Below are 14,195 nucleotides of genomic sequence, written 5' to 3'. Positions count from 1 at the left end.
AGACAAAGTGGAGTGTGGTCCTTACGGCTTTCCCAATCCCATTGTCACCCCTCATAAGCTACATTTTTATACAACTGTCTTCGAGATTCATGGGTTCTGGGTTGTAGTTTGATAGTTTCAGGTATCCACCACCAGCTACCCCAATTCTTTAGAACCTAAAAAGGGTTGTCTAAATTGTGCGTAAGAGTGCCCACCAAAGTGACCTCTCGGCTCCTTTTGGAAACTCTCTGCCACTGAAGCTTAATTCATTTCCTTTCACATCCCCCTTTTGGTCCAGAAGATGTTCTCCATCCCACAATGCCAGGTCTCCATTCCTCCCAGGGAGTCATATTCCACGTTGCCAGGGAGATTCACTTCCCTGGGTGTCTGATCCCATGTGGGGGAAGGGCAGTGATTTTACTTTTCAAGTTGGCTTACGTAGAGACAGAGGGCCACATCTGAGCAACAAAGAGGCATTCGGGAGGAGGCTCTTAGGCACAATTATAGGGAGGCCTAGCCTCTCCTTTGCAGCAACCGTCTTCCCAAGGGTAAAACCTATGGTAGAGGGCTCAACCCATCAAACCACCAGTCCCCTATGTCTGTGGTCATGTTAGCAACTATGGAAGTGGGGTAGGCCAATACCCCTGCATTCTCCACAGGCTCCTCAAGGGGGCTCTACATATTTTCTTCCTTTTTTTTTTTTTTAACTTTCCTTTTCTTTTTTTAAATCAACTGTATGAAAAAAAAATTTTTTTTAAAAACATACAATAAAAGAACATTTCAAACAGACCATAACAAGAAATAAGAAAAAGACAACTAACCTAAGATAACTGCTTTACTTCCAACATGTGCCTACTTTACCCCAAGAAAGTTACCTAATATAGCAACATTTCTGTGAACTTGTTCCTCCTATATCCATCAGAAATTAAAAGACCATACTCATTCCTGGGCATCCCCAGAACGTTAATTAGCTTATCTGTTCTTCTTGGATTATTGTTCCCCCTTCCTTAATTGCTCTCTATTGCTAGTTCCCCTGCATTCTACATTATAAACCATTTGTTTTACATTTTCCAAAGTTCACATTAGTGGTAGCATATAATATTTCTCTTTTTGTGCCTGGCTTATTTCGATCAGCATTATGTCTTCAGGGTTCATCCATGTTGTCATATGTTTCACAATATTGGTCCTTCTTATTGCCATGTAGTATTCCATCGCATGTATATACCACATTTTATTTATCCACTCATCTGTTGAAGGACATTTGGGTTGTTTCCATCTCTTGGCAATTGTGAATAATGCTGCTATGAACATTGGCTTGCAGATATCTGTTCGTGTCACTGCTTTCCAATCTTCCGGATATATACCAAGAAGTGCAATCGCTGGATCGAAAGGTAATTCTATATCTAGTTTTCTAAGGAACTGCCAGACTGACTTCCAGAGTGGCTGAACCATTATACAGTCCCACCAACAATGAATAAGAGTTCCAGTTTCTCCACATCCCCTCCAGCATTTGTAGTTTCCTGTTTGTTTAATGGCAGCCATTCTAATCGGTGTTAGATGGTATCTCATTGTGGTCTTAATTTGCATCTCTCTAACAGCTAGTGAAGCTGAACATTTTTTCATGTGTTTCTTGGCCATTTGTATTTCCTCTTCAGAGAACTGTCTTTTCATATCTTTTGCCCATTTTATAATTGGGCTGTCTGTACTATTGTCATTCAGTTGTAGGATTTCTTTATATATGCAAGAAAAATTTGTTCCCATTGAGTTGGCTGCCTGTTTATTTTTTGAGAAATTCCTTTCAGGTGCAGAAAGTTGTAAGCTTGAGGAGTTCCAATTTATCTATTTTTTCTTTTGTTGATTGTGCTTTGGGTGTAAAGTCTAGGAAGTGGCCACCTAATACAAGGTCTTGAAGATGTTTTCCTACATTATCTTCTAGGAGTTTTATGGTACTTTCTTTTATATTGAGATCTTTCATCCATTTTGAGTTAATTTTTGTGTAGGGGGTGAGGTAGGGGTCCTCTTTCATTCTTTTGGATATGGAAATCCAACTCTCCCAGCCCCATTTGCTGAAAAGACCATTATGACTCAGTTCAGTGACTTTGGGGGCCTTATCAAAGATCAGTCGGCCATAGATCTGAGGGTCTATCACCGAATTCTCAATTTGATTCCATTGATTTATATGTCTATCTTTGTGCCAGTACCATGCTGTTTTGACAACTGTGACTTTATACTAAGATTCAAAGTCAGGGAGTGTAAGTCTTCCCACTTCATTTTTCTTTTTTAGAATGTCTTTAGTAATTTGAGGCATCTTCCCTTTCCAAATAAATTTGATAACTAGCTTTTCCAAGTCTGCAAAGTAGGTTGTTGGAATTTTGATTGGGATTGCATTGAATCTGTAGATGAGTTTGGGTAGAATGGCATCTTAATGATATTTAGCCTTCCTATCCATGAACATGGAATATTTTTCCATCTTTTAAGGTCCCCTTCTATTTCTTTTAGTAGAGTTATGTAGTTTTCTTTGTATAGGTCTTTTACATCTTTGGTTAAGTTTATTCCTAGGTACTTGATTTTTTTAGTTGCTATTGAAAATGGTATCTTTTTCTTGAGTGTCTCTTCAGTTTGTTCATTTCTAGCATATAGAAACATTACTGACTTATGTGCATTAATCTTGTATCCTGCTACTTTGCTAAATTTGTTTATTAGGTCTACTAGCTGTATCGTCGATTTCTCAGGGTTTTCCAGATACAAGATCATATCATCTGCAAACAATGACAGTTTTACTTCTTCTTTTCCAATTTGGATGCCTTTTATTTCTTTGTCTTGCCAGATTGCCCTGGCTAGCACTTCCAGCACAATGTTGAATAACAGTGGTGACAGCGGGCATCCTTGTCTTGTTCCTGATCTTAGAGGGAAGGCTTTCAGTCTCTCGCCATTGAGTACTATGCTGGCTGTGGGTTTTTCATATATGCTCTTTATCATGTTGAGGAAGTTTCCTTCAATTCCTACCTTTTGAATTGTTTTTATCAAAAACGGATGTTGGATTTTGTCAGATGCTTTTTCAGCATCTATTGAGATGATCATTTGATTTTTCCCTTTTGAATTTTTAATGTGTTGTAATACATTGATTGATTTTCTTATGTTGAACCATCCTTGCATGCCTGGAATGAACCCCACTTGGTCATGGTGTATGATTTTTTTAATGTGTCTTTGGATTCTATTTGCAAGTATTTTTTTGAGGATGTTTGCATCTATATTTATTAGGGAGATTGGCCAGTGGTTTTCCTTTTTTGTAGCATCTTTGCCTGGTTTTGGTATTAGATTGATGTTAGCTTCATAAAATGAGTTAGGTAGTGTTCCATTTTCTTCAATGTTTTGAAAGAGTTTGAGTAAGATTGGTGTCAGTTCTTTCTGGAAAGTTTAGTAGAATTCCCCTGTGAAGCCGTCTGGCCCTGGGCATTTATTTGTGGAGAGATTTTTGATGACTGATTGGATCTCTTTGTTTGTGATGGGTTGATTGAGGTCTTCTGTTTCTTCTCTGGTCAGTCTAGGTTGTTCATATGTTTCCAGGAAATCGTCTGTTTCCTGTACATTATCCAGTTTGTTGCCATACAGTTGTTCATAGTATCCTCTTATAATTATTTTAATTTCTTCAGGATCTGCAGTTATATCACCTGTTTCATTCATTATTTTGTTTATATGGGTCTTCTGTCTTTTTGATTTTGTCAGTCTAGCTAGGGGCTTGTCAATCTTGTTGATCTTCTCAAAGAACCAACTTTTGGTGATATTTATCCTCTCTATTGTTTTTTTCTTCTCTATGTCATTTATTTCTGCTTTAATCCTTGTTATTTCTTTTCTTCTACTTGGTTTAGGACTGGTTTGCTGTTCATTTTCTAGCTTCTTCAGTTGATCCATTAGTTCTTTGATTTTGGCTCTTTCTTCCTTTTTAATATATCATTTAGTGCTGTAAAATTCCCCCTCAGTACTGCTTTTGCTGCATCCCATACGTTTTGGTATGTTGTGTTCTCATTTTCATTCGTCTCTATATATTTAGCAGTTTCTCTTGCTATTTCTTCTTTAACCCACTGATTGTTTAGGAGTGTGTTGTTTAACCTCCAGTTATTTGTGAATTTTCTAAGTCTCTGATGGTTATTGACTTCCAATTGTATTCCATTGTGGTCAGAGAATGTGCTTTGAAGAATTTCAATCTTTTTAAATTTATTAAGGCTTGTTTTATGTTCCAGCATATGATCTATTCTGGAAAAAGTTCTGTGAGCACTAGAGAAATATGTGTATCCTGGTGATTTGGGATGTAATGTTCTGTATGTGTCTGTTAAATCTAATTCATTTATCAGATTGTTCAGATTTTCAATTTCCTTATTGGTCTTCTGTCTGGTTGATCTATCTATAGGAGAGAGTGATGTGTTGAAGTCTCCCACAATTATTTGTGGAAACATCAATTGCTTCCTTTAGTTTTGCCAGTGTTTCATGTATTTTGTGGCTCCTTGATTGGGTGCATAGATATTTATGACTTGCAAGTGGGCCCCTCTTCCAGGCCGTGCACCCCGGGCTGTGTAGGGAGGCTCCCAGTCTGCTGAAATGATGGCTGAATGGGGCTTTGTTAATTCACACTGCTCCACCTTCCCAACTCTGGGACAATCAGCTGAGGTTGCAGGGAAGGCTAATGTCCACGCCCAGTTTTGTGGTGTGTGCCTGTTATTTGAAGCAATTCCATCTCACTGGGTTGCCTGGGGCAGTTCTGGGCTATGGGGCTGGTGATGGGCAGGAGTGTTTCCCGTCCACCAGGATGATGGCTGTGAGCGGACACCCCCCTTTTCTTGGGAAGTTGTGGTGTTTAGTGAATTTTCTCAGCCACTGGATTATTGCCTTTTGTCTCAGAGCTCTCTTAGTTCTGCTCTTGTCTTGACCTGCCCAAATTGCATGTCTTTGAGGCTTTCTGTATTGGGCTTCTTAGAGTAATTGTTTTAGAGAAAGAAAAAAGGATTTAAAAAAAAGGGCCTTTCTCACAGATCTAATGGGTTATTGAAATGCTAAGAGACAAAGCAATTAGGGCCATTAAGGAAAGGTCCACAGGGCAGAGAGATCAGCTTTTCTTCGGGATTTGCATATGCGCCTCAAGGCCTGAGCTTCGTCCTTCCCCTTTCTGTGTTTACCAGAACTCCAAAAATCCTCTGCTTTTATTTTGGAGTTTTTCGTGTTGTTTTTTTTTTTTCTATGCCTGTCTCCTCTCTGCTGGGCTGGCTGCTCTCAGATTTTCTGGTGTCTGGTCTCAGTCTATCTATGGTTGGAGTCTGGATCAGTAGAATGAGTTTCCGATAAGAGCAGCCACTGCAGTTCTCCCTTCCCCTTCCCGGAGCTGACAGCCCCTCCTCCCACGGGACTGAGCCTGGCAGGGAGGGGGCGCGGGTCCCCTGGCCTCAAAAACTTACAGATTTCGCTGATCTCAGCAGTTCCACGTTTTCGTGAGTGTTGTATGAAGTATGCCCAAAGTCAGATTGCTCTGTGGTGTCCAGTCCACTCAGTTCCTGGCTTTCTACCTACTTTCCTGGAGGAGTAACTAAAACATACAGCTCACCAGTCCACCATCTTGGCTGGACTCTATTGTTGTTTATTTTAATGTTCAAATTGTCACTGATTTAGCCATTGGGAGTTCTTTCAAGCTGGCTTCTGCTTTCCCATCGATCTTTGCGCACATCCTTGCTTTTTGGAACAAGATATTCCAGGCTCATCTTGTACTTTGCCTGCCCTTGACCCTGGAATCAGCCAATGAGCCCTGGTTCCTTTTTGTGGAAAATGGTATTTAGAAACCAAGATCTGGGTGCAAGATGTGCTCAGTGCTATTGGGGTATCACTGCTCCTTGGCCCTCCCAGAAGGACAGAGCTGGGAATATGTATGTGCTTGTATATGCACACATACACTCATTTGCACCTGTATTGAATGAAAACCATGTGTCCACAGTGGTATCTCTTAACAGGGATCATTCTAGTTGTTTCCTTTTCTGTATTTGTAACTTCTTTCCCCTGGTTTCCACTATCCTTAATATGTGGACCTAATTGATCAGCCCCTCTGTCTGAAACCAGTCTCCCTTTTCTGCCACCTCCTCAGGCTTTTCTCGCCTCCTCAGGCTCTGACTCCCCATTCCAGTCCACCCACACACACACTTAACCCCACTTGTGTGTCAACACCCCACCCAAGAGGATTTTAATATGCAGCCAAGTTTGAGAACCATTGTAGCTTTCTCAGGTTGAACTGCAGTTAGATCTTTTTATCAACACCCCCCACCTCATTGTTAACTCTTATTGATTGCTAGTTATCAGCAAACTGCCAAAATATTTCCTTTCATAAGCAACAATACCCACAATCCTTTCTTCTCACTGTTCAAAGCATTTAATTCCTAAACAGCAAGTAATTGGAGGAGTCCTGGCTCCCCAGCCAGTCTCCCCAGTTGGCGGTATTGCTCTCTCAGCAGTACTCTGTTTTCCCCATGCTTTGGGCAGAGTGTTGTTATCATTAAAATATCAAGAAGAAGACTCTTCTTTTTATTTGAAAGCAAATGAGAATCTCCTTTGTACCTCACTTGGGATTTGAACATGCTCCTAAGTGTCATCTATTCTGATCTCCTCTACAACAAATAACCCCTGTATGTATTGTACACATGCTTTCTCAAATGTATCGTTGAAGGAAGAAGTGTTTTGGAGGAACTGCTTTTACTGCGTCTCCCTGATAAAGCAGTCAGCACAGGTTACTGCCCTGGCCGCCCAGCAGCAGGCCATGGGGAAAGAGAACAACAGCAGAGAAGATGATTTGCCACTGACAGGTACATTCAGAAAAAAATGCTTCAATCTGTCAAAAGAATTACTTTAACAAAAACAACTTTATCTTAACTTAGAGACTCCAGTGAACTTATCATCTTCCATATACCATAAATGTCATCGTGTGGAAAAATTATTTTCTTTCCAAAGGAAGTGTCCTTCTCTTTCTGCTCTCTCTCTGCCCTAGCTCATCCGCATCTTCCCCAGGCTTTCCTTGACTTCAGTCTGCTCTTCTCATTTCTGGTTATTTTTCCTTAGTTGTCCCTTGATCACCAGTCATCTTCCCCTGTTTTCTTGCCCTTCACTGCATGTGACATTCCATGCTTCCTGGTCTCCCCTCTGATCCATTCCACCTCCTTTCCTTTGTTTCTTTCTCAGTCTTCCATTAAGCCTGATGATGTTTCCTGAATAAGTATAGCCATTAGAGCAGAATTACACTCCATTCCATTCCAAGTTATGAGGATCCAGCTCTCAGACGCTGTTTAACATTTGATTCTTCCTTATTGTGACACTTTACCCCTTGTTGTTTGGAACAATGTTTCATAATATCAGTGACTGTTAATATCTATAATAGTAATTAAAGTAAGATTTATTTTATGCCATATTTTTATTGGGATAACATATATATAACAAAAATTGCCATTTTAAGTGTTTTTATGTGTACATTTCAATGGCCTTAGTTATATTCACAGTGTACTTTTTTAATGCTATATTTTAATGCTTAATGAGCCCTCGCTGTGTATAGGTGCTAATTATTCCTGTAGGTTTACCTCGCATGAGTTGGGGTAATTTCTTGCTCATGGAATTGTAAATGACTAAGCAAAACCTAAGGTATGGGTTGTACAGACTGTTCTAAGAAATGATCTAACACTGCATTTAGGGACAGGGAAATGTAATGAAGTTGCTCTACACATTCGGATCTGGATGTTAACACGAATCCCAACTGGCTATATCATTATTTAGCATTTCCTTCTATTAAATTTATTGAAAAATGCCATTTGACCAAATATTGCCTGTGTAACAAAATGGGCTTAGGGGGCATATTCAGTAAAGATGGTATATCTGGTAAGGTCAACAAAATAAAAAAAATGGGTCCCATGAGGAAGCAGAGGGCAGATCCAGTGAAGTGGATGCTGTGATTGAGCGTTAAATTTTACTTTGCATTTTCCAGCATTCATGGAAAGGGAGACTGGATGAAAACTTAATTCACATTACCCTAAAAGAAACAACAAACAATTCTTCAATGACTTTTGCTAGCTCTGAAGGCAAACGTTATTTCCTGCTTGAAATCTTATATAAGAGGCATTGAATATGATGATATATTAAACAATAGCCCCCAAAGAAAGGTGTTGATGGTTTCACATGGCTCTTGTAATTACGTCAGAAAAGCTGAAAACATAACTTAAAAGCTCATTTCTGGAAATTACCTAGTATCATCATGCTGGTGGATATTTTACCTGTTATTATAATATGTATTCAGAATTGAATCAAGCAATTATTGTCTCTCTTATTCTCACTTCTTAGAGGCAGTTCGGCCCAAAACGCCAACTGTCATAATCAAATCTCAGCTTAAACCTCAAGAGGTAATACAGTTTTGCATTGTACCTAGTAGTTGGATGTCTGAAATGAAATAAATCTGTATCTAACTCAGATGCCATTTAAAACTACTTATGAATACAGGTTTTATCTGTTTTGAAGTAAAGGCATATGGTACGGCTGAGACATGAGACATTTACTGTCATAAATAATTCTAGATATGTGCATTGGGGATTAGCTAGAATGCTTGAGTGATCCAAACTGAGTGAGAATAATAGACTAAGATGTTAACTCATTTAGTTTCTGAGCAACTTTGCAAGTTAGAAAGTTGAAGGGCAGTGATCTAGCTTATAACTAGCAGAGAAAGGAAATGAAAATTATGCTGCATTATACTATGTGATGACTATAAACAAGAGCTCTACCACATAAACGTCATGTAGAAACCCATTTCAAGAGCTTCATTTGTTGAATTTCAGGATGAGGAAGAGGTTTCTACTAGCCCAGGTGTTTCTGAGTTTGTCAGTGATGACTTTGAAGCCTGTAACTTAAATCAGGAGGATCTGAGGAAAGAAATGGAGCAGCTAGTACTTGACAAAAAAGAAGAGGAGACGACTATATTGGAAGATAAAAAAAAAATATTTCCTTAGTTGATTGTAGAAAATTATTATTCTAAAGCAGATATATAAAAATATGTTGTAAAGTTTGCCTCAAATTGATTCACTTTTTGGTGGATTCTGATAAACATGACCAGGCCTCCACCCTAAGCACGAAGAGGATCTGAAGGTTTTGAGTCTGGTTGGACCTTAGAACCCATCTGATGAAACCCCCCCCACACACACACACATACACACCCATTAGAGGGAGTAGAAACTGAGGCCCCGGGAGGTTAAGTGATTGATCCAAGGACCTCAGCCCCAAAGACAAGTATAGGAACAGGACAAGAAGGTATGTGCTCCTGCTACATGGAGACACTGCTCTCCAGCCTTCCACTTTAAACCCTGGCATTTGCCCAAGTTTATGCTTGTATATAGGAGATTCTTTTCCCAACTGGTATGTGCAGTAGAAGCATCACTTCTGGAAAGGAGCAGGCTGCCTTTTAAAAAAAAATAAGTAATTGGGACAACAACAACAATAAGAACTAGAGCAAGAGGTGGGGCTGCTTTCTTTGACATGCCAGGACAAATTACTGGCTTTCTACTGGATGGAAAGCAAAGAATTGAGTTAATCGTCAAATGCCGTGTGTTTCATGAAGCCTTCCCAGACATATGGTGCTTTCAGGTTGTGTAAAGAGCAATGGCTCATTCTATGATTCCATAAGCTGAATATTCCAAATGAGGAAGTTAGCCTCCCAGAGTTGAGCCTGAAAACCGTGTTCATGCTTTGAAGGGACTCTGGAGGAGAGAATTGGGAAGGAAGATGGGGAAGAGCTGGCAGGGAAAAGGAAAGCCAGTGGGAAAGTGAAAACTTGGGCTTTCTAGGCCTTTGTCCCTGGCTCAGATCCCTCCTACTTCCCTCTGTTTTCCAATGAAAGATGGCTGCCTGCTCCTGAAGAAGGAAGAGGACTCGCCCCATTGACTGTAGGCCATAGCTGCAGCAGACTTCTCCCCTTTTTTTTCTAGCGATGAAGCTGGTAGCAGTGGCCCCACAGGAGACTCTAAAGAGCCTGGGCCAGCTCACCTTTCTGCTCTAGGCAAGCTGTTTTGTCTCTAAATTCCTACTGTATTTCTAATTTGAGCCACTTAATATTTTTTATATATACTATATGTCTTGGCTCCCCAGCTAAATTATAAGTTCCTCAAGGGCAGTTACATCTCATCTTTTCTTTTTAATCTCCCTAACGTACCTAAGATAGATAGAGCTTAGCACTCAGTAAGCACCTAATAAACTTGTGTAAAATTGGTGGTTTCCTACACAACACGCAGCATTTTTTTCCTAGAGGTCACTGCTACAGAAAAATTACAAGCATTTGGTTTTTGTTTTCTTTAGCTACTAAGTTTTTAAAAGATAAAAATGAAGTTTATATTTACTTTCTAAATAGCCCTTGTGTGCGTGTTTTCTGATTGTTTTATAATACTACATAACAGATGCCTTATCCTGTATATAGTTATGTATGTAGAAAGGTATATTATGATATACGTCCAAGCTGAAAGTTGTTGTTTTAAATCTCAACGTGGAAGGCTAGTTTGAGAACCTAAAATGGAGGAACACATAAGAAGCCAGGCTTCGGCAAGAGACTGGGACTTCAGATCCTGGGTTCTCTGCCACTATAGGGAGACAGGATCTTGGCAGTGTAGTGGAGAAGCATGGGATGTGGAACCACTAGGTCTGATTCCATCCACATTTGTCACTGTCAAGCTGCATGATCTTGGACAAGTCCCTTTACCTCTAAACCTTCATTTCCCCCTCTGTAAAGTGTGTGTAGTAGTGAAATGTTGTCTTGGGTTATTCTAAGGATGAAAAGAGTGATATAGAAAACACTTAGCCCAGTGCCTGTCTCAGTAAGTTCTTGACACACATTAGCTGCTTTTGCTACCATCATCGTCATCATCATTAGTAGTGGTAAGAATTAATTTGAAACCAAATATTATCAATTAACTCTGAGACCTGGATAAAGCAAAATAACACCCCAAGTTTATGACGACATATGATGCCTTTCTTCTACATTAACAAATTTATCTTGCTAATTATATTTCTCTTTGGTCGCTGTTAAGATTTCTTCAGTTTTTCTGAGCACGCATAGTGGTGAAACCTGATAACATTTAAAAAATGATCGTGGCCAGGACTTACATAGGTACTTAAAGTTGACTGAATTGTTGAAACCAAAACCAACACTATGAGTTCAGAGAGAATCTTTTCCTTCTCATTTCTTTTTTTCAGAGGATTCTGCAGATTGGGAAGAAGAACTACAGCAGGAACTTCAAGAATATGAAGTGGTGACAGAATCAGAGAAACGAGATGAAAACTGGGATAAGGAAATAGAGAAAATGCTCAAAGAGGAAAATTTGCTGTTTCCTGAAATAAAAGAATAATCCTTAACACTCTGCAAACTGACAGTAAACTCTAGATGTTCAGACTCAATGAATTAGAAGGCACAGAAGAGTATAACTTTATTGAAACTCAAAATTGCTTCATTATGCTTTCATCAAGCTGAAACTTGCTTCTACCTTTTTAAAAAAAGTATACAGAACAGCTATTCTAATAATCAAGAAGGAAAGTTTTATGTAGTATTTATTTAATATAAATCTAGTTAGACTTGTTCTTGTAGTTGGTATAGATATCTTTCTGTTACAGATACTCATATAAAATTTTAGGGTTTTGTTTTCTTTGGGGTCAAAACATAATTTATTCTTCAATCGTGGTTTTCTAACCATTTGTATCCCTCATTGCATTTTCTTTAATATGTGTATATTGAAGTCCTTAAATGAATCAATGACTCTCAAACTGACCAAATTATACCAAAGAATTTGAAAGAAAGCACTTTCAGGATGATTTTGTTGCTAAGTATTTTCTAAAATTCCATCTGGAAGCCAAAAGATAAAATAATATTTGTTGATCATAATGATATAAACGGCACACATTTGACTTTCCAAAATACTGTGCAAAAATATTTGCTTTTCTTTATGGCTTTCGTTTTCCTTTCCTTTTCTTTCTTTTCTCTTTTTTTACTATACCATATTTAATGTTGTTTTCCTAAACTTCACATCATGGTATTTGTACAAAGTGGGGTCGTTCATCCTTTTTGTATTAGTGACCTTCAGAAGCCTGAAGTCTCTTTAAAGTCTCTTGTTCTTGTTTAAATTGTCACCATGTATAAATGTTTTAGCTTTGTCTTAATTAAACTGTCAGTCTTTATTTTTCTGAATACAGCTAATAGAACTTTATGGATTAATCCTACTTGTACTCGGCTGCACCAGCAGGCACATACTCGTGGAATCTGATTATCTTAAAAAAGCAAGGTGGCTTAATGTCAGAAAACTTTGACATTTGCTTCCATTTGAAACTTTCCTGTTTTTCAAGGAGACTTTATTTCAAAGGGTCATAGAATTAAGACACTTAAAATAAGAAAAATGTACATATTCATACTCTTGGCCCCTTACTGATTGATTAGCCTGTGGTCCTCCAACAAAGGTATAGTCAACAAGAGATTGGGGTTACAAGTTCAAGCATTACTCTTCTGTTCATAGTTTGGGATTCACAAGGGTGAATAAGCCAAACTATCTCAGATCTAATTACTTGGGTTATAGCAATAAACTCAAATTTTCTTAAAGCCAGAATTTATTCTGTGGAACAACTGACCCCGTTGCTGCGACACTTCCAATTGGGCCACTGTCATTCACAACTTAGTTTGGGTTCAGAGACGATGATGACTGGCAACTGCTGAGATACTCCTAGAGGGAAAAACTTTTTTCATAAGGTTTGCTGGAGGAAGAGAAACTTGTTAAATGTTTCTAAGTAGCTTAAAAATCCTAGATGTAAACATATCAGGACCTAGCTATTACTATATGCAATAAATTCTTATTGATGAAGGCTGAATAAACACAACAAAAACAAAGGTTTCAGATAAAGTAAAAAGCCTAAAATGGCAATAGAAGTCCAGTAGGGTTGCTATTAACAATTTTACAGGATAATCTTACTGCATTTAAAAACAACCTAAATGTGTAAGATCTTATACAGACTATAAGAATATAGTAATACCTTATTTTCATGGAATCATCAAGGAGCAAAATGTTTTGCTTTGGTAAATTATACAGTAACTGAAGTCTTATTCCTTTAAATGTCAAAATATTTGTAACTATGTTTACTGGAAAATTTCTAAGTATTGCATGCCTAGGGGTTAGCCAACAAGATAAATGATGCATAAAAACATGTAAGCTTCATAAAAAGCTCAAATAGGAACATATTTCATCACACCATAGATATTGTATCTTGCTATGCAGAATGTGGCCTGAGAACCAGCATCATCAGCATCCCCTGGGAGATTTTTAGAAATGCAGAGCTTCAGGCTGTGCCCCAGACATGCAAGATCAGAATCTGCCTGTCTGCAAAAGACTTCTAGGTGATTTGGAATGGACTTCATGGTTTGCAAAGCACTGGTCTAAAATACTAATTTTTCCGGGCAGCTGAGGTTTCTGGTGCTTGTTTCATTTTTACCCTTCCCCTAAATGTCCTCAGATAACTTTTTAGTTGATGTTACAGGTGTCTTCTCTGATGTTCCAGTCGCTACCTACCTTTCCTCACTGCCAAAACTAAGAGCCAAGTATCCCTGGGGAAGATGAATATTCTTGCTAAATCAGATATTTCTAAATATCACATTTCAAAGGAAAATGACTAGGGTGTCTGCATCTCTTCTATGAAACACAGAGGCAAGGCTCTCTGATACCCATTTTACATTGTTCCAGGAGCTTTCACTTCAGTACTTGGGCTGCATCGGGAGGCTGATGTGACTTCAAGTCTGCTCACAGTAGAGGGTGTTGCTGTGTGGATGTGTTTTATGCTTGTGAACTCAAATAATTAAAATATCTTAAAGTCCATACAGCATCAAATTAAACTAAGTCTTTAAAGCCTTCTTAAGGCTCATGGAGTCAATATTATACAAGAATTAACAATATCCTTTTATTTGCAGTCACTGCCCTTTATGGCAAGCAAGTAAATCCTCAGCAGACACTGCCATTCTTAGCAAAGGGTTTTTTTTTAAGTTCAGTTTTATTGAAATACATTCACATACCATACGATCATCCATGGTATACAGTCAACTGTTCACAGTATGATCATATAGTTATGCGTTCATCACCACAATCTATCTCTGAACATTTTCCTTACATCAGAAAGAATCAATAAAAATAAAAAAT

General features: G+C 38.5%; 1 protein-coding gene across 1 annotated transcript in view; it reads left to right on the top strand.

Annotated features, from left to right (window-relative positions):
• The window catches only part of LOC119525908 (synapse-associated protein 1-like), a 30,756-nt gene extending 19,200 nt beyond the window's left edge, over nt 1-11,556 (top strand). The window contains 4 exon segments of the mRNA XM_037824699.1: nt 6,680-6,815; nt 8,335-8,393; nt 8,823-8,968; nt 11,222-11,556. Of these exon segments, the coding sequence (XP_037680627.1) occupies nt 6,680-6,815; nt 8,335-8,393; nt 8,823-8,968; nt 11,222-11,375 (495 nt within the window). The 3' untranslated portion in view covers nt 11,376-11,556.
• Nucleotides 11,557-14,195: the final 2,639 nt, after the last annotated feature.

Source organism: Choloepus didactylus (genome assembly GCF_015220235.1).
Source record: "Choloepus didactylus isolate mChoDid1 chromosome Y unlocalized genomic scaffold, mChoDid1.pri SUPER_Y_unloc1, whole genome shotgun sequence".
NCBI lineage: Eukaryota > Metazoa > Chordata > Mammalia > Pilosa > Megalonychidae > Choloepus > Choloepus didactylus.
Note: the sequence above shows the minus strand (reverse complement) of the source record. Positions and strands in the feature narration are given on the sequence as shown.